At 41.6% G+C, this 27,047-nt stretch overlaps 2 protein-coding genes across 5 annotated transcripts in view; both read right to left on the bottom strand.

The window, feature by feature from the left end:
* Window positions 1-5,463, bottom strand: part of ccdc47 (coiled-coil domain containing 47) — a 54,743-nt gene extending 49,280 nt beyond the window's left edge. Inside the window, exon 1 of the mRNA XM_063037298.1 lies at window positions 5,383-5,463. The gene's annotated coding sequence lies outside the window, so the exon portion shown is untranslated. The remainder of the gene's footprint in view (window positions 1-5,382) is intronic.
* Window positions 5,464-5,640: 177 nt separating this feature from the next.
* The window catches only part of map3k3 (mitogen-activated protein kinase kinase kinase 3), a 188,224-nt gene continuing 166,817 nt past the window's right edge, over window positions 5,641-27,047 (bottom strand). For 3 of the 4 annotated variants that reach the window (XM_063037291.1, XM_063037290.1, XM_063037292.1), the window contains one exon: window positions 15,004-25,296. In XM_063037291.1, the coding sequence (XP_062893361.1) occupies window positions 25,068-25,296 (229 nt within the window). In that variant the 3' untranslated portion in view covers window positions 15,004-25,067. Of the gene's footprint in view, window positions 6,376-15,003; window positions 25,297-27,047 lie in introns of those variants that run through there. The other variant, XM_063037293.1, reaches the window with a different exon arrangement.

Raw genomic sequence — 27,047 nt, 5'->3', positions numbered from 1 at the left:
ATCCATCACTCCGAGCACAAAAACTTACCCCTCTCACCCTTTTGAACCTTACCCCTCTCACCTTCAATACCTGTCCTCTAGTTATTTCAACCTTGGGTAACAGATATTCTCTGTTTACTCTACCTCTGCCTCTCAAAGTCTTGTAAACCTCTATCAGGACCTCCTACCGAAGGGTCTCGACCTGAAACATAGACTGTAGTCTTTTCCATAGGTGCTGCCTGGCCTGCTGAGTTCCTCCAGCATTTTGTATGTGTTGGATTGAAGAAAGGTTCTGTTATATTTTAATACAGACACAAAGCAGGAAATTACAAACCAGTTGGCTAAACACACGTCTTTTGGAAAATGAAGACACGTTTAATTAATTTATTGATTATTTGAAGAAATATAACATGCACCGTGAATGAAAATGAATCAGTACTAAGATTTCAGGAAGGCACTGGATAAAGCACCACATTAAAGATTATTGCAGAAAATAAAAGCTTATGCTGTAGTGCAAGATAATTGGCTGGCTACAGCAATCAGTAGCCTTTTTCTACAAACCCCGTTTCCAGAAAAGTTGGGATATTTTCCAAAATGCAATAAAAACAATAATCTGATATGTGAATTCAGGTGAACCTTTATTTAACTGACAAAAGTACAAAGAAAAGATTTTCAATAGTTTTACTGACCAACTTAATTGTATTTTGTAAACATACACAAATTTAGAATTTGATGGCTGCAACACACTCAACAAAAGTTGGGACAGAGGCATGTTTACCATTGTGTTACATCACCTTTCCTTTTAATAACACTTTTTAATCGTTTTGGAACTGAGGATACTAATTGTAGTAGATTTGCAATTGGAAATTTTGTCCATTCTTGCTTGATATAAGACTTCAGCTGCTCAACAGTCCGTGGTCTCCGTTGTCTGATTCTCCTCTTCATGATGGGCCATACATTTTCAATAGGAGATAGATCTGGACTGGCAGCAGGCCAGTCAAGCACACGCACTCTGTGTCTACAAAGCCACGCTGTTGTAGCCCGTGCAGAATGTGGTCTGGTATTGTCCTGCTGAAATAAGCATGGACGTCCCGGGAAGAGACGTCGCCTTGATGGCAACATAAAATCCTAATATACGCCTCAGAGTCAACGATACCTTCACATACGTGCAACTCACCCATGCCGTGGGCACTGATGCACCCCCATACCATCACAGATGCTGGCTTTTGCACCTTTCGCTGATAACAATCTGGATGGTCGTTTTCATCTTTGGCACGGAGAACTCGACGCCTGTTTTTTTCCAAAAACTAGCTGAAATGTGGACTCATCTGACCACAGCACACGGTTCCACAGTCTTTCGGTCCATCTGAGATGAGCTCGGGCCCAGAGAACTCGCCGGCGTTTCTGCATAGAGTTGATGTATGGCTTCCTCCTTGCGTAATACAGTTTCAAGTTGCATTTCTGGATGCAGCGATGGACTGTGTTGAGTGACAATGGTTTTCCGAAGTACTCCTGAGCCCAGGTGGCTATAATTGTCACAGTAGCATGATGGTTTCTTAGGCAGTGCCGCCTGAGGGCTCGAAGATCACGCGCATTCAACAGTGGTTTCCGACCTTGCCCTTTACGCACTGAGATGTCTCTGAATCTTTTCACAATATTATGTACTGTAGATGTTGAAAGACCTAAATTCTCTGCAATCTTGCGTTGAAAAATGTTCCTTTTGAACTAACAATTCTCTCACGAATTTTGGCACAAAGGGGTGAGCCATGACCCATCCTTGCTTGTAAAGACTGAGCCTTTGATGGACGCTACTTTTATACCCAGTCATGATTCCTCATCTGCTACCAATTAGCCTGCTTAATGTGGAGTCTTCCAAACCGGTGTTACTTGAATATTCTGTGCACTTTTCAATCTTATCTTAACTCTGTCCCAACTTTTGTTGAGTGTGTTGCAGCCATCAAATTCTAAATTTGTGTATGTTTACAAAATACAATTAAGCTGGTCAGTAAAACTACTGAAAATCTTTGTACTTTTGTCAGTTAAATAAAGGTTCACGTGAATTAACATATCACAGCTTTTTGTTTTTATTGCATTTTGGAAAATATCCCAACTTTTCTGGAAATGGGGTTTGTAATTGGTAAGATGTAACAGCAGAGTGCCAGAGGGATCAGTGCTGGGTCCTCAAGTTTTACATGACAATCTATGTACATAATATGGATGAAGGAATCCAATCTGTTGATGACACAGATATGTGAAAAGAATATGTGGCCACAAGGGGTTAAGTGAGTGGGCAAAGATCTGGTGAAGAGGAAAATGTGAAGTTGACTATCTAGCAAGAAAAATAAAATTATCAAGTTGTGACAGATTGTAGAGCTGAGATGCAGCAGGATTTGGGTGTCCTGGTTCATGATTGGTAAAAGACAGGTACATGCAGGGACAGCGAGTAATTGGGAAAGCAAACACAGGCCTGCACCAGCTCACATACAGCTGTCTATACATACGAGTGAAATTTGAGAGATAGGTAGGATGAATTTGCTGGTTGCTATGGGGCTGTCATCCAAGAACTTAGTTTGCGGCCGCACTTCTGATTTGCAAGCATTTTGGATTTCAAGCAGTTCACAGGAACAGAAGCCCATGAGAATTTGGGGAGGAGCTGTAATGTTATTTTATCACATACCACTTGGGGAATTGGATACAGAGTATGAAGATTAGCTCTGATTACAATTGGCACTGGTGAGACGACATCTGGTGTACTGTGTAGTCCTGGACTCCTTATTTGAAGAAAGATGTTAATACATTCAAAACAGCTCAAATAAACTTTAGGAAGCTGATACAGATTTGGCTTGTATCAGCTGGACTTTAAAAAATAAGTAGTAACATCTGATAAATACAAGCTCTTGAAGCTTGGGACAGCGTAAATGTAGGGAAGGCGTTTCTTCTCACTGTGCCATCTAGAATCTGGGGGGGGGGGGTCACTATTTAAAAATCTCTCATTTAAAACAACAAAAGTGAAATCTCTTCTCTTAGAGACTTGCAAGTCTTTGGAACTCTCTTCCTGGAAGATGGAAGCAGAGATATCCATTCCACCCCCCCCCCCACCACCAACAAACACTCAAGTGAAAGGTAACCGCAGGTAGATAGGAACGCAGAGATGATTCTACAATCAGCCGGGGTGGAGCAGTGGCCAACTGCTCCTTATTCACGTGTCTACATGAACTTCTGGTGGACTCATCTGCTACCAAACACAAACACGAGGAAATCTGCAGATGCTGGCAATCCAAGCAGCCTACACAAACTGCTGGAGGAACTCAGCAGGCCAGGCAGCATCTGTGGAAAAGAGTAAACAGTCGACATCTCCGCCAAGACTCTTCATTAGGACTCATGAAGGGGTCTCAGCCCGAAATGTTGACTGTATTCTTTTCCATACATGCTGCCTCGCCTGCTGAGTACCCCTAGCATTTTGTGTGTGTGTCATCTGCTACCTATATAATTTATCAATATATAGAGTACTGAGAAACAGGGAAAGAGGAATCGGCCAATTAGCCCCTTTGGTGCCAGCATCCAACGAGATCATGCAAATAACCTCCATGTATTCTCTTTGTCCATCTCACAATATATTAATTCAAAACTCTGCCACAGAATTGATATTTCATCACATTGTGCAACAGAGGTTTCCTAATTACCATCAGTTTGCCTGTGTTTCTTAACTTGCTTGTTACAGCTCCACCTCTAACTTTTACTACCATGAGGTACCAGAGTTTGTTGCAGGAGTGATCTCTCTCTCTCCCTCGCTAGTCAGAGAGTCTGTCTGAGATGTCTAAGTGTTGGGATGGACAGTAGTTTTTTGACAGACTTTAGATCACGGTCTCTTTGGGGGATTTGCTATTGCTTGCATGGTGGGGGGAGGAGGGTGAGTGCTTTTGCTGGAGCAAATGTAGGGAGGGTTGATGCTTTTACCTCTGCTTGTGTGTGGGGGGAGGGGAGGTTTAGGGTTCTAATGTTTTCTGTCATTCATTCTCTGGGTATTTTTTTTCTGTTTTGTGGATGTCTGTGAAGAACAAGAAAATCAGATTATATATTGTATACATTCTCTGATATTAAATTGAACCAAATTCACCAAACTGAAAGTGCTTCAATCTAACCTTCAGATCAAATTTTGCAAACCTTTAATCTTCTAAATTTCTTGGAAAAAAATTATTGGTGTGAATTAAACCTTGAAATCCAGTCATTACTCTGATAAATCTGCAATTCCCCAAAACCACTACCTCCTACCAAACAATGACACCAAAAACTGTTCACACCACAAGGAAAAGGTACTTCAGGGCCTTATCTTGGGTAGCCTCTCCCCTTGGTTTGCTGCATGACAAAACATCTACCACGACTAGTCTTTGGTTACAGTGGCAACCAAAGAATATAGTCCTTTCAACACCATAATAATTTTTGTAGAATGAAAGCAATGCCATTGCATAATTTAACCAGAAAACACTTGTTACAACATTGCACATAACAGCCAAAATTCACTTCCCTATGGGCTGTAATAGAAATGTTGACATTCTGAATTCCAATCAAATGCTGGAGGAACTCAGCAGGTCAGGTAGCATCTACGAAGAGAAATAAACAGTTGACACCTTGGGTCGATAAAGGGTCTCACCCACCAGCATTTTGTGTGTGGTGTTCAAGATTTCCAGCATCTGCAGAATCTCGTGACTTTGAATTTCGCCTGCCTTATTAAGAAGTTTGCGCAAGACCTAGAAAATCTAAGAAATAACTTGCCAAGAGAAGGTCTACATGAACAACAAAATTAACCTACTGGGAAGACAAGAATATTACAGCTGGCCTATTATATTGAAAAGGGCTTCATTCAACGAAGAAGTTCTAGGATAAATGCAGTTAGATTTGAAAACTATTACTAATTACCTACGAAGAATGAGACTACACAAAGTAGCAGAAAGAAGGTGAACCCACATCTCCACAGCACTGGAATACTGTGAACGACGAAGGGAGGGATGTGGAATGGGTAATACACAACTCCAATTACCCCTCTCCCCATGAGGGATCTCCCTCCTTCTCCCCTCGGTGAGGAAGGATCACTCTCCTTCCAGCTCCTCCCCTCAGCACTTCCTGTAGAGGAGAAACTGCACTCAACCCTCTACAACTGCAGAAAGGAGAGATCCCTCTCCCCCCGCAACCCCGCGGGGAAGGATCACCACTGCTCCACAACGGAGGAATCACTCTCCCCCGCGGGGGAGGGATCCTCACTTTCCCTCGCCCCCGCAATGGAGGGATCCCCCCTCTCTCCCCCCCTTCCAGACACAGGAGATTGCCCCTCCCGGGAAGTAACCTCGTCTCTTCCATAAAGCGGGCCGACCTCCAGTGACCGGGGAGGCCAAGGCCACCACTTACCTATCTCGTGCTCCGCGAAGCTCAGTCTCTAGGTGCCGCCCCCTCTGCAATGACGCGCGGTAACATCATTACCGGCAAACGTCACTACCGGTCCCGTCTGCTGAGGACGAACTGTCGTCGCTAGTTGAACCGGTTGATAATTAACGTCATTAATAACACACCCTGGTTACTGACGACGTAACTAGTAACCCACTCCGATCACTGACGGTGTAACTAATACCATACTCCGTTAACCAACGACATTATTAGGAACTCACCTCGGTAACTAACGACATTACCAGCAACTCATCCTGGAAACTGACAGCATTATCAGTAACTCACCCTGGTACTAACGGCGTTACCAGTAACAGCCATTCTGTCCCGCTGTAAACCTGCCTCTCAAAGTCAAAGCCGAGTTTATTGAAAATTTTACTTACTGCAGCATCACAGGCACATAGTATCATAAACAGCGAGGAGAAAAGTTCAAAGTAAAATTTATTGTCCGAGTGCGTACAGCCCTGAGATTCCTTCTCTGCGGGCATACTTAGCAAATCTATAGAACAGTAACTATGAACAGGATCAATGGACAACAAACTATGTAAATGCAGATAATAAATAAATAGTAATAAATAGCGAGAAATAACGAGCATGAAGAGTCTTGAAATGAGTGCAGTTATCCCCTTTTGTTCAAGAGTCTGATGGTTGACGGGTAGTAACTGTTCTTGAACCTGGTGGTGTGAGTCCTGAGGCTCCTGTACCTTCTAGGGCAGTAGTGAGAAAAGAGCATGGCCTGGATGGTGGGGATCTCTGATTAATGGATGCTGCTTTTCTATGGCAATGGTTCATATAGATGTGCTCAACGGTTAGGAGGGACCAAATCCACTTCCTTTTATAGGCTCAAAAGCATTGGTGTTCCCATACCAGGCTGTAATGCAGTCAGTCAGCACACTTTCCACCACGCATCAATAGAAGTTCACCAAGGTTTTTGATGACATGTTGAATCTCTGCAGAATTCTGAGGAAGTAGAGGCACTGTCGTAAATTATACACAAGTTGTACAACAAAGAACATGTTTAGAATACAAAGAAGTCCACTTTTATATAAAGTGTTAGTGTTGCTATGCTGAGGTGTTATTAGGTTTATGCCGGTCAATTGAAGGGAAGATGCTATTCTTGAACCTGGTGGTGTGGGATTTCAGGCTTCTGTACCTACTGCCTGATGGTAGCTGCAAGAAGATGATTTTCAATGGATGGCAAGTATCTTTGATGAGAACCATTCTCGCTGCAGCTATCCCCGCAGATTCTTATCTCAATGAGGTTGCCACTCGTTCCTCAAACATCAGAGTATAGAGGCCCTCTTCTAAGGAACCAGGATGCCAGGAGCAGTACCACTGCCTCATCGCTTCTGCGACACGGGTACAATCCGGACCCCAGGTGCTCTTTGTGTGGAGCTTGCGTGTTCTCCCTGTGATCCTATGGTCCACACTTACAAAATACATCAAAAGCTTCAGAACAAGACATTGCCTAAAATGATTCTGTCATTCTCCCTGCTCACCTCATCCTCCGATAGAATGGTCACTTGCTGATCTGCAATGATATTTTCAATTTGACAATAGACAATAGGTGCAGGAGTAGGCCATTCGGCCCTTCGAGCCAGCACCGCCATTCACTGTGATCATGGCTGATCATCCACAATCAGTATCCAGTTCCTGCCTTATCCCCATAACCTTTGATTCTGCTATCTTTAAGAGCTCTATCCATCTCTTTCTTGAAAGCATCCAGAGACTTGGCCTCCACAGCCTTCTGGGGCAGAGCATTCCATATATCCACCACTCTGGGTGAAGAAGTTTTTCCCAATTCTGTTCTAAATGGCCTACCCCTAATTCTTAAACTGTGGCCTCTGGTTCTGGACTCACCCATCAGCGGGAACATGCTTCCTGCCTGCAGCATGTCCAATCCCTTAATAATCTTATATGATTCAATAAGATCCCCTCTCAGCCTTCTAAATTCCAGAGTAAACAAGCCCAGTCGCTCCAATCTTTCGACATATGACAGTCCCGCCATCCCAGGAATTAACCTTGTGAACCTACGCTACACTCCCTCAATAGCAAGAATGTCCTTCCTCAAATTTGGAGACCAAAACTGCACACAGTACTCCAGGTGTGGTCTCACCAGGGCTCTGTACAGCTGCAGAAGGACCTCTTTGCTCTTATACTCAATTCCCCTTGTTATGAAGGCCAGCATGTCATTAGCTTTCTTCACTGCCTGCTGTACTTGCATGGTTGCTTTCAGTGACTGATGTACAAGAACACCTAGATCTTGTTGTACTTCCCCTTTTCCTAACTTGACTCCATTTAGATAATAATCTGCCTTCCTGTTCTTACCACCAAAGTGGATAACCTCACATTTATCCACATTAAACTGCATCTGCCATGCATCTGCCCACTCACTCAGCCTGTCCAAGTCACCCTGCATTCTCATAACATCCTCCTCACATTTCACACTGCCACCCAGCTTTGTGTCATCGGCAAATTTGCTAATGTTGTAAACAGCTGCAGTCCCAGCACTGAACCCTGCGGTACCCCACTGGTCACCGCCTGCCATTCCGAAAGGGATCCGCTAATAGCTACTCTTTGTTTTCTGTCAGCCAGCCAATTTTCAATCCATGTCAGTACTCTGCCCCCAATACCATGTGCCCTAATTTTGCCCACTAATCTCCTATGTGGGACTTAATCAAAGGCTTTCTGAAAGTCCAGGTACACTACATCCACTGTCTTTCCCTTGTCCATTTTCATAGTTACATCCTCAAAAAATTCCAGAAGATTAGTCAAGCACCATTTCCCCTTCATAAATCCATGCTGACTCGGACCAATCCTGTTACTGCTATCCAGATGTGTCGTAATTTCATCTTTTATAATTGACTCCAGCATCTTTCCCACCACCGACATCAGGCTAACCGGTCTATAATTCCCTGTTTTCTCTCTTCCTCCCTTTTTGAAGAGAGGGACAACATTAGCCACCCTCCAATCCACAGGAACTGATCCTGAATCTATAGAACATTGGATAATGATTACCAATGTGTCCACGATTTCTAAAGCCACCTCCTTAAGTACCCTGAGATGCAGACCATCAGGTCCCGGGGACTTATCAGCCTTCAGACCCAACAGTCTATCCAACACCATTTCCTGCCTAATATAAATTTCCTTCAGTTCATCCATTACCCTAGGTCCTTTGGCCACTATTATATCTGAGAGATTGTTTGTGCCTTCCCTAGTGAAGACAGGTCCAAAGTACCTGTTCAACTCATCTGCCATTTCCTTGTTCCCCATAATAAATTCACCCACTTCTGTCTTCAAGGGTCCAATTTTGGTCTTAACTATTTTTTTCCTTTTCACATACCTAAAGCTTTTACTATCCTCCTTTATATTCTTGGTTAGTTTACCTTTATACCTCATTTTTTCTCCTCATATTGCCTTTTTAGTTGCCTTCTGTCGCTCTTTAAAAGTTTCCCAATCCTCCAGCTTCCCACTCGTCTTTGCTATGTTATACTTCTTCTCTTTTATTTTTATACTGTCCATTACTTCCCTTGTCAGCCACGGCCTCCCCTTACTTCCCTTAGGATCTTTCTTCCTCTTTGGAATGAACTGATCCTGCACCTTCCGCATTATTGCCAGAAACACTTGCCATTGCTGTTTCACTGTCATCCCTGCTAGGGTATTGTTCCATTGAACTTTGGCCAGCTCCTCCCTCATAGCACCATAGTTCCCTTTGTTCAACTGTAATACTGACACTTCCGAGTTTCCCTTCTCCCTCTCAAATTGTAGATTAAAACCTATCATATTATGGTCACTTGGAGGCAGTTAAAGTTAATGAGGGGTCAATAAATGTCTACAGTATATTATGAGAACACATTATGTACAATATTAATGAGTTCAGAGGTTCATTGATTCCCCAATCCCCACTTGCCATCCACCATACCTTGCTTCCTGCACCTGGCTAAGTTTGTATCCAATGTTCCACTCTGCCTTACTTTATCCATATGACCCACTGCAATGTGGAACCATATCAAAATCCTTCATACCTCCATGTAGACACATCCTTCTCATTAACCCTCCTGGTTCTGTCTAACAAATCCAAGGTGCTTTCCAACCAATCACATTCCCTCATTTGGAAATATTGTGATCTGGGAAATACACTGGAGAATTTGTCAAAGAACAGTATGTGATCATGCAAACAACTTTGACAGTATTAGCTGAGGTATAAGTATTGGCCAATTCTTTCTGAACAGTGCCACAGGATTTTTACAAGCTGAATCATCTGTAGTTCAACATTAGTGAGAGAAAGATGGTGATGGACTTTTGGGAGACTTAGCCTGCATTGCTCCCTGATGGCGAGGACCTACTCGTACCTAGGGGTGCACCTGGATGAGACTTGAGTGGAGCACCAACACAGAGAAGGGCCATAATCGCTTCTACACCTTTGGAGTATGTAGATCTCTTCTTCACATGTTCTACCAGTCTGTTGTTGCCAGTACAATCTTCAATCAACATGGGTGATGCCAACAGGTTCAATAAACGAATTAGAAACGCTGGCTCTGTTATAGGAGTCAAACTGGACACACTGGAGCTGTGGTAGAACAAAGGGCCCTACAGAAAATCCTGGCAATTCTGAATGATACAGTTCATAATGCCTGTGCCAAAAATGTCAAACTAAATCTCTTCTGCCTGTACACAATCCATATCCTTTCTTTCCTGCATATTCATGTGCATATCTAGAATCCTCTTAAAAACCTCTATCATATCTGTTTTCACCATCACCCCGGCAATCCATTCCAGACACTGATACTGAGCAAAAAAAAAAAGTCCCACGCATTTCCTTCAAACTTTCCCCATCTCATCTTAAATCTATGTCCTATACCAATTGACATTTCTACTCTGAGGGAAAAATTCTGACTATTTATCTGATGGTCTATAACTAAGAAGACAATCCAGAGAAAACAATCCTAGTTTGTCCAACCTCTCCTTATTGCACTCACATCCAGTTTGATGAAGTGCTTTGAGAGGTTGGTCATGGCCAGAATCAACTCCTGTCTCAGCAAGGACCTGGACTCACTGCAATTTGCCTATCACCACAAAACATCTACAGCAGATGCAATCTCACTGGCTCTCCACTTTGCCTTGGATCACCTTATTACAATAATAACTACATTAAGCTATTGTCTATTGATTACATATCAGCATTCAACACAATCATACCCTCAATTCTAATCAACAAGCTTCAAAACCTCCCTCTACAACTGGATCCTCGGCTTCCTCACCGAGAGACCACAGTCTATGTGGATCAGAAATAACATCTCCACCTTGCAGACAATCAGCACTGGTGCACCTCAGGGATGTGTGCTTAGCTCACTGTTCTACTTTCTCTTCACTTACAACTAAGAGGCCAGGCATAGCTCAAACACCATCTGTAAATTTGCTGATGACGCAACTGTTGTTGGCAGAGTTTCAGATGGTGACAAGGTAGCGTACAGGGGTGAGATAGACCAGCTGGTTGAGTGGCGTTGCAGCAACAACCTCGCACTCAACCTCAGTAAGTCTGAGGAATTGATTATGAACTTCAGGAAGGGAAAGTCGAAAGAACGTACACCAGTCCTCACTGAGGGATCAGAAGTGAAAAGGGTGAGCAGTTTCAAGTTCCTGGGTGTCAACATCTCTGAGGATCTAACCTGGGCCCGACATACCGAAGCAGTTACAAAGAATGCACGACAGCGGCTACATTTCATTAGGAGTTTGAGGAGATTTGGTATGTCACCAAAGGCACTGGCAAATGTCTACACATGTACCACGCACAGCATTCTACCTGGTTGCATCACTATCTGGTATGGAGGGGGTACTGCACAGGATTGGAAAAAGCTGCAGGAAGTTGTAAACTCAGTCAGCTCCATCTTGGGTACTAGCCTTCCCAGAAAATGCAGCATCCATCATTAAGGAGCCCCCCCCCCCAAATCACCCAGGACATAACCTCTTCTCATTGCTACCATCGAGGAGGAGATATAGGAGCCTGAAGACACACGTTTCAGGAACAGCTTCTTTCCCTCCACCATCAGATTTCTTTTTTTTTGGGCGTGTGCATGTGCGATGTTGGCAGGAAGATGTCTTTTTCATGCCTTTACAAGGCGGAGAGAGAGGAGAGAGAGGAGAGAGGGAGACTGAGTGGGGCGCCACTCCTCACACAGACATTTCGCGGTATTTTTCCCTTTACTTTACGAGGTCGAGTTGCGATCTCGACACTCAACCTGGCACGGATGGAAAACGTACTCAGGAGCGGACCCGACTGTGTTCGAACCCGGGAACCTCCGTTACAGAGTCCGACGCCGATGTCATTGTGCCACCAGCCAGCCCCACCATCAAATTTCTGAATGGACAATGAACCCATGAACATACACCGTGTTTTTCCCCTCTCTTTTTGCATTACTTATTTAATTCATTTTTTAAAATATATTACTCTGTGATTTATAAATTATAAATTTTATAAATAACATTTATAATTTTATGTATTACAATGTACTGCTGCAGCAAAACAAATTTCACGACATATGCCAGTGATATTACAGCTGATTTGGATTTTGATTATGGCTCATGCTCTCCAATCCAAGCAGCCTCCTGGTAAACCTCCTCCGTACCTTTTCCAAAGTTTCTACAACCTTCCTGCAATGGGGCAATTGGAATTGCACAATACTGCAAATGTGGCCTAACTGAAACCTTATGTAGCTGTACCATGACTTCCTATCTCTTACAACTGAATGCCCCAGCTGATGAAGGCCAGCATGTCATATGCCTTCTTCTCCACCCTGGCCACATCTTGCAAACTACAGACTTGGACCCCAGGAAGAACTCTCTGCACTTCAATGCCATTGACTCTATATTTTCCACTTGCATTTGATCCCCCAGAGTGCAGCACTCACCCTTGCCCGGTTTATACTCCATCTGCCATTTCACCACCCATATCTGTGACTGATCTATATCCTGCTGTATCCTTTGACAGCCCTCTACACCACCAATGTATTAGTAAGCAGCTTCCCACTCCTTACATTTAATAGTGAGTCACCAGGAGAGAACTAGCCCTATATTTTACAGCTTCTAAATCACTCAATTTATATCAATTTTTAAATTATTCAGTGGCTTGAGAAATGCAGAAATTGTACTTCACAAATTATAGAAAGTTGTTGGTTAGTGCACTTCAGAAGTGACAATAATCTGAGCAGTCATTGCAACTCTGGTGATGTCCAAACTCAGATTACCAGCTCGAGGTATAAAACTCCATTCTCATCAGAACACCACATAGAATTCAGCCTCTCTTCAGGAAATAAAAATTATAATTAAAGTGAGAATTAAAGCAACCGTTGCTTTAAAAGCAAATCAGATTTTCAGATATACAACTAAATTTTGAATACAAGAAATTTATTTTGACTGCCAGATCTCATGACATAAGCGAAGGCTGAAGAGTTTGCTAAGTGGAAATTAACTGGAAGAGTGCAGTGGGGAAAGCATATGCAACATGTCAGCATTCAATAGAAAAACATTTGTTTAGAAATTTGAAAGCGTGCTCTGCCATTCCATCATAGCTGATTTATTATCCCTCTCAACCTCATTCTGAAGTCTTCTCCCCGTAACCTTTGATACCCTGACTAATCAAGAATCTATCAACTTCCACTTTAAATATACCCAATGACTTGGCCTCCACAGACATCTATAGCAACGAATTCCATAGATTAACCATCCTTTGGCTAAAGAAATTCCTTGTCATTTCTGTACTAAATAGATGTTCCTCTATTCTGAGGCTGTGCCCTCTGCTCCAAGACTTACTCACTATTGGAAACATCCTCTCCACAATCACTCTATCTAGGCCTTTCAATATTCGATAGGTTTCAATAAGATTCCCCCTCATTTTTCTAAACTGCAGTGAGTACAGGCCCAGAGTAATCAAATACTCCTCATGCATTAACCCTTTCATAACTGGAATCATTTTTGTGAACCTCCTCTGGATCTTCTCCAAGCTAAGGGGCTCAAAACTGCTCACAATACTCCAAGTGTGTGCTTATAAAGCCTCAGCATTACATCCTTGTTTTTATATTCTAGTCCTCTTGAAATGAATGCTAACATTGCATTTGCCTTCCTTATCACCAACTCAACCTGGAAGTTAACCTTTAGGGAATCCTGCAAAGACTCCCAAGTCCCTTTGCACCTCTGATTTCTGAATTTTCTCCCTGTTTAGAAATAGTTCATGCCTTTATTCCTACTAAAGTGCATGATCATACACTGTATTCCACCTGCCACTTCTTTTCCCATTCTCCCATCTGTCTAAGTCTTTCTGTAGACTCCCTGCTTCCTCAGCACTACCTGCTCTTCCACCTGTCTTTGCATTGTCTGCAAACTTGGCCACAAAGCCATCTATTCCATCATCCAAATTGTTGACATAATGTGAAAAGAAGTGGTCCCAATACCGACTCCTGCAGAACGCTAGTTACCTGCAGTTAACCAGAAGAGGCCCCCTTTATTCTCACTCTCAGCACCTGCCAATCATCTATCCATGCTAGTATCTTTCCTGTAATACCACGGGCTCTTATCTTGTTAAGCAGCCTCTTGTCAAAGGCCTTCTGAAAATCCAAGTACACAACATCCACTGATTCTCCTTTGTCTATCCTGCTTGTTATTTCTTCAAAGAAATCTAACAGATTTGTCAGGCAAGATTTCCCTTTAAGGAAACCATGCGGACTTTGGCCTACTTTATCACGCGCCTTCAAGTACACTGAAACCTCAACTAAATAAAAGACTCCAACATCTTCCCAGCTAATGAAGTCAGGCTAACTAGCCTATAATTTCCTTTCTTCTGCCTCTCTTCTTAAAGAGTGGAGTGACATTTGCAGTTTTCCAGTCCTCCAGAACCATTCCAAAATCTAGCGATTCTCACAAGATCGCTACTAATGCCGCCACAATCTCTTTAGCTACCTTTTTCAGAGTCCTGGGTTGCGGTCCATTGGTCCAGTGACTTGTCTACCTTCTAGACCTTTCAGCTTCCCAAGCACCTTCGCAGTATTAGCAACTACACTCGTTTCTGCCCCGGACACTCTCAAATTCCTGGGATACTGTTAGTGTCTTTCACAGTGATGACGGATGCAAAATACTTCAGTTCATCCGCTACTCTTGCCTCCCATTACTTACCTCTCCACTGTCATCTTGCAGTGGTCTGATATCTACCCTTGCCGCTCTTTTATTCTTTATACATCTGAAAAATCTTTTGGTATCCTCTGATATTTTTGGCTAGCCTAATTTCTGATTTAATCTTTTCTCTCCTTATGGCCTGTTTTGTTGCCTTTTTGCTCCTCCAACCTGCATTTGGCCTCATTGTGACATGTCGGTGTGGGAATAGGAAACCGAATTGAAATGATTTGCCACCAGGAGATCCTGGCAGTTACAGCAGACGAAGGTGCTCGGCAAAGTGGCCCCAAAACTGTATCAGTTTTATAGAAGGGCCATCAAGAAGCCTCTGTGGTTACATGCCTTTTTCTACCTTAACTCAAATTGATAAATGGTGCTCACCAAAGGGAATTCTAACTAGCTTCCTCATCTATTCATCGTTAGTCCTTGATGCAGAGAATGGATCCCTGAATCCCAAGTCTGAAAGGTACTGTGCAGTGGGTCAGGATCTAGCTGAAAACTTGGGAGGTAGTTGAAGGTCAAGGAAAAGGAGGATGGTGGCAATAATCAATCCCGAGTAGCATTATGCAACACATTAAAAATGCAGAAACTAAAATGGGAATAACAAGGCAAACAACAGTAACAGCTGGATATCATTTTTTTCTATTTGTAAAACTTTTAAAAACATATATAATGCTACATACAAGCATCAATAAACAAATGTATAAAATACTGCAATCAGAGAATAAAACATGAAAAACTATATTACACCAATACAGAATACTGTTCAATTTATACATCATTTTAAATGCTGAATGTAGGAGCTTATCCAAATAAACTGCATTAGTGTATGTAGTGCAGATATTAGTATGCAGAAAGCATTTTTTATGAAAAGGTATCAAACATACATTTGCTGTAATGTGGGTCACACTTACAAAATACATCAAATACTTCAGAACAAGACATTCCCCAAGATGACAACTCACCTCCTCATCTTTGGATGATAATTTGCTGATCTGTTGTAATCATATTCATCAGTGTTAGTGGTTTGTGGTGTTTTGGCATTGAAGAATAAAAACTAGCATGTTGGTATCATCATAGGGTGGGGACCCTTATCCTCACAGAGACCCTTAAGATTTTGATCAACTTTTGCACAGGTCTGGTATTTTGCATGTTTCTTTAAAGCTTTTCATTTCCGGCATGTGTTTATTTTTAATCTTACGATCTTGTATTTGGGTTTAAGATATTGGTGAGTCTGTGAAGTTGTTCCTCTTTTTTTTGGCTAGTTGCAACTGCAGTAACTATTCCTCTTAGCAATGACAGAATTTGAAATCTCTTGGTTTGCAGTTCACACTGTAGGAATAGTACAAAAGGGGAGATGCACACTCAATGAGACCAGCACGAGGCCAAGCTCCCTTCTACAAAGTGCATACCTACAGATTAAGACTTCTGCTGATGCACCAATGGCATCATGCTTTCCACAGGGTGATATTGAAGATTCTTTGCAAATTTGCTGCAAACCTCTCTTCCCCCAATTTTCACTGTTAGCTTGAAATGGTCAGAGTTCAAAAAGCTATTGAAATTCAAGAGTGCCTTGCAAAAGTCCGTTTCAATCACTGCATAGTCACAAATTGGTCTTGATTATCCCTACCTATTCCTGTTGTTACCATGCACTCATTGTACAAGTTGAGTCCAATCTTAAACTAGTAATTTGAATCCAGTTATGGGATACATTTCTTTTCCTTCCATCATTGAAATTCTGTATGAGATTTGTCTTGAAACTTATCTTGCTTAGTGCCCATTACTTCATTAGGATGTGGACGTTACTGACCAGCACTCGTACAGTATGATGGAAGGCCAAGTGTGGGGATTAAAGATGGAATGGGGAAATGTTCTTGCACATAACCCAGAAAGTCAATATGTACAGTGATGTCTACTGTGTAGATGGACAACCAGATCATTATTTCAGATTGAACTACATTGGCTGCATGTCTGGGTTAGCAGATAACTTTGGTCTTTCCAGCTCACCGCACATTGGATGACAAGGTTAAGTTGGTCATGGTAGGTGGATGAAAGCTGAGGTAGAATGATACACGGCAGTAGGCTGGCAATTTCAGCATTACTACTGTTATTGCTTGGTTTTTTGTTAAAAAATGCAAATAATTTCTTTTAAAAGTTTTAGTTTGTGCTTGCCAATCAAACAGTGGAAAACAAACATGCAAACCATCGTAATGGATAGGACATAAGAAGATGATCTATCCATCTCAATGGAGTGGACCCTGCCAAATAAATGAAAATCTGGACTAAAGTCCAAATGACCATATTGATTCCATCAGCTGTTAGGAGACTGAGAGACTCATCTGTCAAAGCTGCAGTGAAAAACTGCATTGTGGCACTTCATTGTACAAATATATAGAACTGTACAAGCATATATTTTGCAAAACAAAATTTATAATTATATACACCAAAGTGTCAAACTATTGCAATCCTTCTCCAGCCTGGGAGTTGTCAATATGCAAAGGTTCTCTTTCTGACAAACAATACTAATTTAAAAAAAACTTTTGTGAATAGTATTAAATAGATATTTAACAGTGTTCATTTCTTCATTTCTGTGACCAAGAGTGCAAGCGGTTTGAGTTGAGTAATTTTCCCCAAGGGGTGGTATTATATGACACACAACTTAAGTTTCTGATTCTGGAATGCAGTAAAAGCACACGCGAGTTTGCTGAATCGTGTATCCATACGCCTAACACTTCAGAAATTGCATCTTGCAGGGTCATTGCACCCTACCAAAACTATGGCGGATTTTGAGGAGTGTCTGTGTCTGTGTGTGTCTGTGTCTCTTTCTCCCAACTACTTGTTACAAATAAGTCTGATAAGGAAGTACATCCAGGTGTTGTGTTTAAACGTTTCAGCTTCAGATATTGATTCACACTCATGTTACAGTTTTGCAGTCACATTGAAACAAACTTCTCCAGGTGCACACATTCTTTTTCCATAGGAGAAAATGGGAGAATGGCTCTCAACATTCTCCAGCAGCTAACCCACCTGTAAGATGTTTAGTGGACAGGGCGGGGATGAAGTCAGGAAAGGATTCAAACTACAGTTCAGGCTCATCTATGCAATTGTCTTTGGCTTTGTGAATATATATATATATTTGGGCACCGACAGCAGCACCATCTGCTGTTGGCTCTTCTAAACCAGGGCACTTTTGGTATTAAAATATACACTGAGAAATTCACACATTTAGTCAGAAACAGGCCTTTGAAGGCACATGATTTCTTCACACATTTACAGTTTACTATATATTATTGTCATTTTACTTTGCAAAGTGAGTATTTCAACTTGTCCAGAGGACGACAATTTGCTTCCCTAGAAGCTGCAAGTGCTGTTTTGATGCCTCTCATCCAAAATTCTGCAGGTCTCTGCCCAGCCAAGTATGCAGCTTAATGTAATGACTGCCCAACTTGCCACCCCAAAATTCATGCAGAAATGCCTTGCTTCTGCTCAGACAATTCCCACTGGAATAAAACTGAGGGGATTTGTGCACACTAGATCTCCAAATTCAATGCTCCATCCAGTGCTGCGTCACACCATCCAGAGAAGCTTCATCAGCGGCTCAAAAGATTCTCTTCTCAGGCCTTGCAAGTGTCCAATACCAATTGAAGCACCGAATTAAATGAAGACTACATATTGATTCAAATGCTTATAATCACCTGACACCTGCTTTTGTGAGCCTTCTATTTAAGTCTCTGGTTGCCATAGGCTTGGGGCTGTAAAAGGAAGCTCTGATTACACAAACCTCTAGGTACCCCAACAACAAAATGTACCCATGCTGGGCTGCAGAGCAGTATGTTCACAATATTTCCTCTGTCTGTGACCTGTTGGGCTAAGGCAGTCCCAAAAATGACCTCCAGTTCCTGTCGCCTCTGAAATAAATTTTAAAAATCAGAGCATGTGTCTGATGAATACTCCAAATGTATAAGCAGTTTCTGGACTTGAAGTGTTTATAAGGGTTCAAAGGTTACAGTATGAGAGCAGGAGAGCCTGCAGTTTGGCACGTCCTCTCAAAGGCAGCTTAGACAATCCAACTGAAGAAAACTTGGACATCTGAATTAATGTCACAGTTAAAACAGACACTTCAGAACAGTTATGCCAGAGAGAAATTGGTGCCAAAAGGTTAAAGAAAAAGTAGACCAACCTTGGCTGTCTCTATTTTCAATGAAAACATTCAAGTATCCTGAAAAATAGACATCTGGAAAAAAATTAAACTGTATAAATGTATTTCCACTTATTAAAATATGTAAAATGATGTGGCATTATTTTATAAACAATAGAGTGGCTCTGCACCGCAAGCCTTTCGTGCTTCTTTGAGTTTGACAGAGAGCTCCCTGCCATGCCAATGTGGCTGAAGACTTTACGTAGAAGTTCTGTACAGACCAGGGTGTGGGCTGCTAAATGCCAGGAATAAACTGTTCCTCTTTCCTGCCAACAGCTGTTGAGCATTACAGGGGTTTATATATAAAAAAAGTACTCAACCTTTCAAAACTTTGAAAAATGAATGAGAGCTTGGAAGTGATGGCTTTTGCTGTTCTACAGGGAAGTACAGGAAGAGACTTGTACGAAAGATTGAGCTACTGTTTTCCTGCTTCTTCAGTACTTAATTATTACTACTCTAAATTGGGTGTCTTAAATGTCACAAGACATTTCAGTTTATTGCATGGGGTATAGAGGTGGAATAAATAGATATGAGAAAAGCAAAAAGACTTCAGTTTAAGGAGAATGAATGGGCATCTTTCCTTGTCCAGTTCTTTGCTCTACTTCAGCTTCTGATATGCAGAAGCTGCTCTAACACAGAGTGACCAATTTGTGTACAGCAAGCTCACGTACATGCAGAGGCATGCAAAAGTTCGGGCACCCCGGTCAAAATTTCTGTTACTGTGAATAGTTAAGTGAGTAGAAGATGAACTGATCTCCAGAAGTCATAAGGTTAAAGATGAAACATTCTTTTCAACATTTTAAGCAAGATTAGTGTATTATTTTTGTTTTGTACAATTTTAGAGTGAAAAAAAGGAAAGCAGCACCATGCAGAAGTTTGGGCACCCCAAGAGATTTGAGCTCTCAGATAACTTTTACCAAAGTCTCAGACCTTACTTAGTTTGTTAGGGCTATGGCTTGTTCACAGTCATCATCAGGAAAGGCCAGGTGATGCAAATTTCAAAGCTTTATAAATACCCTGACTCCTCAAACCTTGTCCCACCAATCAGCAGCCATGGGCCCCTCTAAGCAGCTGCCTAGCACTCTGAAAATTAAAATAAATGATGCCCACAAAGCAGGAGAAGGCTATAAGAAGATAGCAAAGCGTTTTCAGGTAGCCGTTTCCTCAGTTTGTAATGTAATTAACAAATGGCAGTTAACAGGAATGGTGGAGGTCAAGTTGAGTCTGGAAGACCAAGAAAACTTTCCGAGAGAACTGCTTGCAGGATTGCTAGAAAGGCAAATCAAGACCCCCGTTTAACTGCAGAAGGCCTTCAGGAAGATATAGCAGACTCTGGAGTGTTCTACTGTGAAGCGACACCTGCACAAATATGACCTGCACGGAAGAGTCATCAGAAGAAAACCTTTCCTGTGTCCACACCACAAAATTCAGCGCCAGAAGTTTGCAAAGGAACATCTAAACAAGCCTGATGCATTTTGGAAACAAGTCCTGTGGACTGATGAAGTTAACTTTTTGGCCGCAATGAGCAAAGGTATGTTTGGAGAAAAAAGGGTGCAGAATTTCATGAAAAGAACACCTCTCCAACTGTTAAGCACAGGGGTGGATTGATCATGCTTTGGGCTTGTGTTGCAGCCAGTGGCACAGGGAACATTTCACTGGTAGGGAGAAGAACAAATTCAATTAAATACCAGCAAATTCTGGAAGCAAACATCACACAGTCTGTAAAAAAGCTGAAGATGAAAAGAGGATGGCTTCTACAACGGGATAATGATCCTAAACACACCTCAAAATCCACAATGGGCTACCTCAAGAGGCACAAGCTGAAGGTTTTGCCATGGCCCTCACAGTCCCCCGACCTAAACATCATCGAAAATCTGTGGATAGACCTCAAAAGAGCAGTGCATGCAAGACGGCCCAAGAATCTTACAGAACTAGAAGCCTTTTGCAAGGAAGAATGGGTGAAAATCCCCCAAACGAGAATTGAAAGACTCTTAGCTGGTTACAGAAAGCGTTTACAAGCTGTGATACTTGCCGAAGGGGGTGTTACTAAGTACCGACCATGCAGGGTGCCCAAACTTTTGCTTCGGGCCCTTTTCCTTTTTTGTTATTTTGAAACTGTAAAAGATAGAAATAAAAAAGTAATCTTGCTTAAAATATTAAAGAAATGTGTCATCTTTAACTTTATGCCTTTTGAAAATCAGTTCATCTTTTACTTGCTTAGCTATTCACAACAGAAATTTCGACCGGGGTGCCCAAACTTTTGCATGCCACTGTATCAATGTGATAGTGAGCAGAGGATGTAGATTGATAGAGAATCTTCACCTGAAACTATGGCTAATTTCTTACACTTCTTTGAAGTAATGCTCTGAAAATCTTTTATACACATTCAAGAAAACACTTTTAACATCTTATCCACAAGCCAGTGTCGCAAACCATGCAACACTTCTTGCTGCTCCACCCTGCTTTAGTTTGCTTAGTTCTTTGGAGTTGAACTTAAACCCAAAAACTTTTGCCTCAGAAGCAAGAACACCAATTATGCAAATCTGAGCATGTAGAGTTAGAAGAAATTAATATCTAGAAAAATACATATGCTGGAAATCTGAACTAAAAACAGAAGATGCTAGAAAAACTCAGATCAGGCAGTATATGTGAAAAGAGAAATAGATTTAATATTTAGGTGAACCCAAAAACCTTTGAATGTTTAATAAATTTCTGAGATAATCAAAGGTGTCCTTGGATAGGTCTTGAGGGAGTTTCTGAAGTTGAGAGGATATGTTTTTATAGAATAAGAATTATACAGTGTGGCTGTGGGATAGTGAGTAAAGTGTTAGTACAGGGGACAGGCCATAGAGAGATCAGTCACATTGACAAGAGAGATCACTGGAGTCAACCCTTTGGATTGAGCTAGTTTCATGATGAAGTGGACAAGGAAAGCTGTTCATTCTGGTATCAACTATAACATGAAAGTCTGCCTATCATCTTACAGTGATCTGTGTTGAATGGGCTTCCAAAAACAGAGTGAAAAGATACACTTACATCTCTTAATTATTAGTTTCCAAATTTCTGTTCTCATAATTCTTATGGCATAATAATTTTAATTTTGTAACATGCTTGTTGCACTGACAAGCAAAGTTAATATGCAACCTGTATCTGTACAAGATTGCAGAAACCTGTGCTGTCAGCACTCTCAGCTTCTTTCCCAATTTGGTGAAAATTACTTCCCAAATATGCTGGGCTGCACAGAACATACTTAAAAAGTCTCCCACCAATATCTGCAAAACCAGCTGCTTTTTTCTTAAAGGCACCATATTTGCATTAGATTTATGCAAGTTTTGAGTCTTATATATATGTATATATAGACATATATACATACATATATAAAAACAAATAGCATCTCTCATAAATAAAAAATAAAATAAAAGTATAAGAGGCATAAATTACATCAGCAAAGAGAAAGCTAAAAAATAAGTTCAGTACAAAATACATTCAAGAAAGTGCATCTTCACAGAGCTGATAGCAGTTGATAGCCACCTTATTCAGAAAATGGGAGAGAGTTCTCTGTCCATTTGTTCTATAACTCAATTTTAAAACTGGTTCTAGTGATGGGCAACATCTCCGGTACAATCATGATGAGAATATTTGGGACTGAACAGTCACCAACATTGGAGAACTAGGTATTTTCTTGGGGGGGGGGCGTGGGTAATGAAGTTTAAAGAACTGGTTTGAAGAATTGCCATCCATCTCTGAAATCATTGCAAAACTTCCAATGCAATTTTTAAACGTGAGCAACTGCTGATGTACAGCATTAAGTTTTATGACTAAATGGAGATTACAAAACAAACGTTGACCAGTGGAGATCTTGGGATCAGTTATTTTCAAGAAACAAAATAATCAGATCTGGGACACTTCCTTTAAGCAATAAAGTTAAGTCAACATTGTGTGCAAGTAATTTCCTCAAGCCTGGCTGTTCAGCTGCCACAAGGGTCCCTTAAAGTCTGGCCACAGGAGAGATCACATCACAAATAGATTTCTGACCAACATCCATTTGCTGAAAACAAAAACTGTAGTGTGCAGATAGATCGTGGTTTGAAAGGCTTCACAGAAAAAGTTGCTGGAAGAACAATGGATTGCGAAACATCTGTGGAAATGGGAAGAAATTGTCGATGTTTCTGGTCGAGACCCTGCGTCAGGACCGAGGGTGAAGAGAGGATATGGCTGGTGGAAAGAAGAGAGGAGGAGAGGGCAGCCGTTGATTGGTGGACTGAGGAGGGGTGAAAGATCATGGGAAGATGGAGGGGAAGGGATGGAGCTGGGAGAAGCAGATGGATGGAAAATGGAAGGAAAGGCTGGGGTGGGGAAGCAGAATGTGCCAGGCGGCTAAATGGCAGGATAAAGGTGCAGACAGAGAGAGGCTGGAAGGGGAGAAGCAGGGACACAAGAGCTACTTGTGTTGGAACCTGACAACGGGAACAACTAGGGGAACAATTGAAGAGCAGATGGAACCAGGAAGGAGTGGGGGGGGGGGACATAAACGGGGGATAGGGAACTTACAATGGCTATTGTGGAAAGAATGTTGGTGATCTGTAAATTGGTCATCCAGTCTGCAGATGTGTCTCAACTGACAAAAGGCTGCCAGTCTCAGCTAGGATGATGTTTGCAACATGTCATAATTAACACACTAAATGGAGAAAGTCTCAAACTCAAATGAGCAATTATTACAACTCTTACTTCTGTCCTCTGGTGACATTTAGCTTAAAGCAACTCATTTCTTAACTGGACAAAGATTGGTATTTGTAGTGAGGCTATCAATGACATCAAATCTAGACCACCTGGGTATTCAAAACATGACAGTGTCACTGATCACTATCTAATACTATTGTATAAGTGCTGTAAGTACCATCTTCAATGTACTTTTAGGAACGTTAACAACCTTGGCTAAGAATAATGATAGGGCAATAACTTCATCACAGAAGAAGATCACAAGCATATTTAGGATTAGGAGATCATTGAGACTATTGTCTGCATGATTTCTTAGCAATTGTGTTTAGGTACACTGTGGGAATCCTTAATATAAAACTGCAACACTGATTGCACTGTCAAATTGCCCATCACTAATTGCAGATACCAGAGAAACCGCCAAGAACTGTCAGCAATGTTGCAATTCCGTTACAGAAAAGGCAACACTCAGTGAGGTTACTGCTCCATTGCTGCATGGAGTCATTAACAGTCTCAAGTTCTAAAATTAATTTCAGTGTCATTACTTTGTTGAACTGTATGATTCATTGGCAGATCAAGAAGTAAGAAATTACAATTTCTCTTTCAAAAAAAAAACAGAATAACCTGAAGGCACGGGGTGAAAATCGGGGAGTAAATCCATTTCTTACAGTTTGTGGAGAATTAGCACCTTTATCATGTGCAATAAATGAACTGCCCCTCTCACCCACAGCATGGAGACTGAATACAGCGTTAAAGCACAACCGATTCCAGAACTGTTGAATTCTTTAGGCGCCAACCAGTTATTCGACGGTTAGTAACCACAGTGTGGTTTAACTTGATCCAAATCTCATCAAATCAAGGACATTCAAGGTTGGACAAAATAGAAAAAAATAAATCAGACTTTGGTGTGTGTGTGTGTGTGTGTGTGTGTATATATGTACATGCATGTGCACTTATGTAGGGTGTGTATTTGTGTGTATGTATGTGCATGTAAGACTCACACATACAACTATCATACACAAACGCACACAAATAATATATCACCTCCTTTAGAAGCATGATTTTGACAGAAATAGATGGAATTTCTGTAGCAGAGTCCAACTAGAATACCTAAAGTACAGCTCCTGGTAGAAAGCTCCGTCTATAATGAAGAACCCTAGCTGGAGACTGGTGGACGGAGACTTGAAAAGGCAGTTTGTAAGAGTTCAATATATTGCTTGGACAAGCTGGGTAACTTCCACTATGTACAAGGATCTAGCATACTTAGTAAGACAGCTATATTCTCTAGCTCCATGTAATACCACAAAGTTTAATTGAGCTTCTCCAATGCTCCGTCCAAATGTGACACCCTATCCAACCTTCCTCCGGTGAAACAAGTGTTGAGAGGTGATTCTTTGGAACACTGGAGCATCAAGAACCCTGCAGGTCCAGCTACTCTTTTCATTTACACTATACCCACAGGACTAAGAGATTACCATGGGCACAAGCACTCTCATTAAGATCGGAGTTACTGAGAGTGCAGGGCATAATAATCAAAAGACAGTTTCTGTTTGAACAAAGCATCCTAGTTCCAGACTCAGTGAGTGATCTGCACAAATGGGTTTCTGAAGAGCTCCTCTGCTGATGGCCTTTGCTTGGCATCCACAAATATTTTCTTCAGGAAGTCCTTGCAGTGATCTGAAATGTGAGGAGGCAGCTGGGGATTTGTCGGCTGAGTGGCAATTTTGAAAATGGCAGCCATCGCTTCATACTCTGCCCAGGGAGGTTTTTCTGTAAGCATCTCCACCACTGTACATCCCAGGCTCCTAGAGAGAGACAGACAAAGGCAGACTGTAGCGAAGCCAGAATCCCAAAAAGTTCACAGGGAAGCCAGTGACAACTTAAGGAAGAAAATAAAAACAAAATATTGTGAAAATAGACCCTGGTTAGGGAGTTCACTGGAGAAACTACACAGTCAACATTTCAGATCAGTGATATTTCATCACATTTTAAATTATCAACATTTTTCCCCAGTTGTAATGAAAGGATGCTGACCAGGAATGTTTGTGGGACAGGCAGCATGTACAGAGGGAAATGGACAGTCAACATTTCAGGTTGGGACCATTCATCTATAGATAGCCCCCGTCTTTTCAGCCCAAAAGCAGGGTCTCAATCCAAAACTATGACTGCCCATTTCGCTCCATAGATGCTACCCGACCCAAAGTCTCCAGCACTTTTTATATTGCTCCAGATTCCAGCATCTGCCATCTTTTTTGCTGACCAAAATAGGCTCTCTCCGAAGATTTTGTTTAATCTGATGCTCACACTTTTACTTTACATGTCTACTTCCAACCAATTAACCACCAATCCCAAATAAAGGATAAATTGTTGGAAACACTCAACACGTTGTGCTGCATCTATGGAAAGAGAAACAAAGTTCAGTTCAGGTGCAAGATCTTTGTCAGAACTGGGAAAGTGCCTGGGTTAGTTTTAAACTACAGATGGGCTAAGGGTGGGATGGAGAGGACAAAGGGAATATAGAGAGCTGCCGTGGTGCTAAACTGCTGATGAATTGATCTGTTTGACAGCTTGAGGAGGGCAAGACAGAAAACAAAGGGCCATGTTGAAACTGTGAAATACAGGTCAGAGATAAAGGAAATGGGCCACCAGATTTGGGAACGTTAGTAGAGAGAGAAAAAGCAGGTTAACAGAGACAATGGACAACCTACAACAGAAGTAGGTAGTTCTGATATAAAGACAGAATGAGTGACCCAAAATTATTGAACTTGATATCAAATCCCCAAGACTGCCGTGTGTCCAACAGAAAATGAGGTTGTTCTTCCTATTGAACCCGGACCTACCCTTTCTGCAATTTAATACTAACCTGCTTTCTCTTTCCTGGTTCTGACAGTCTTTAACATGAAACATTAACTCAGAATATTTCAGAGTTCCAGTACATGCAGTTTTTGATTTTCACCCATTGCAATGTTCCAAAAGTAGCTGTTACGTACAGAAAGGGCATCATTATATGAGGCGAACTGTCAGCCTGAATAAGGCTGCTAATGGCCAAATGGGCATTTTTACAAAATAGTTAGCCCTGCATTCAACTGTCAAGCTGTAACAGTGCAAAACTGTTCGATTCAGAAGGAGAGGAACTTAACTGACATCCAGAAACACTGGCTACTATTCTCTACAAAAGAGATTCTGCAGATGCTGGAGCTTCAGAGTAACACACACAAAATACTGGAGGAACTCGGCAGGTTAGGCAGCATCTAAGGAGGAATTAACAGCTGACATTTTGGGCCAAGAGCCTTCAACAGGACTACTCGCCATCATGGAAAATTCTTCCTAATAATGGAGTAAAAACACCATGTTAAAAATTATTTGGAAAAACAAATGCATTTGGCATTGTATCCACTTCACTGCCACATATCCTTTTTTCTTTACCGTGTTCCAAGATCATAGTCTGTGAAATGGGAAAATTCCAGCCTATAAATAGACAGCACACCATGCATTCTCGACTGGTTGCCAGATCCAAATTTCCAGATGAGATGTCTACCAATCCACCAAGGTATTG

The sequence above is a fragment of the Mobula hypostoma genome, chromosome X1 (genome assembly GCF_963921235.1).
Source record: "Mobula hypostoma chromosome X1, sMobHyp1.1, whole genome shotgun sequence".
NCBI classification, from domain to species: domain Eukaryota; kingdom Metazoa; phylum Chordata; class Chondrichthyes; order Myliobatiformes; family Myliobatidae; genus Mobula; species Mobula hypostoma.
Note: the sequence above shows the minus strand (reverse complement) of the source record. Positions and strands in the feature narration are given on the sequence as shown.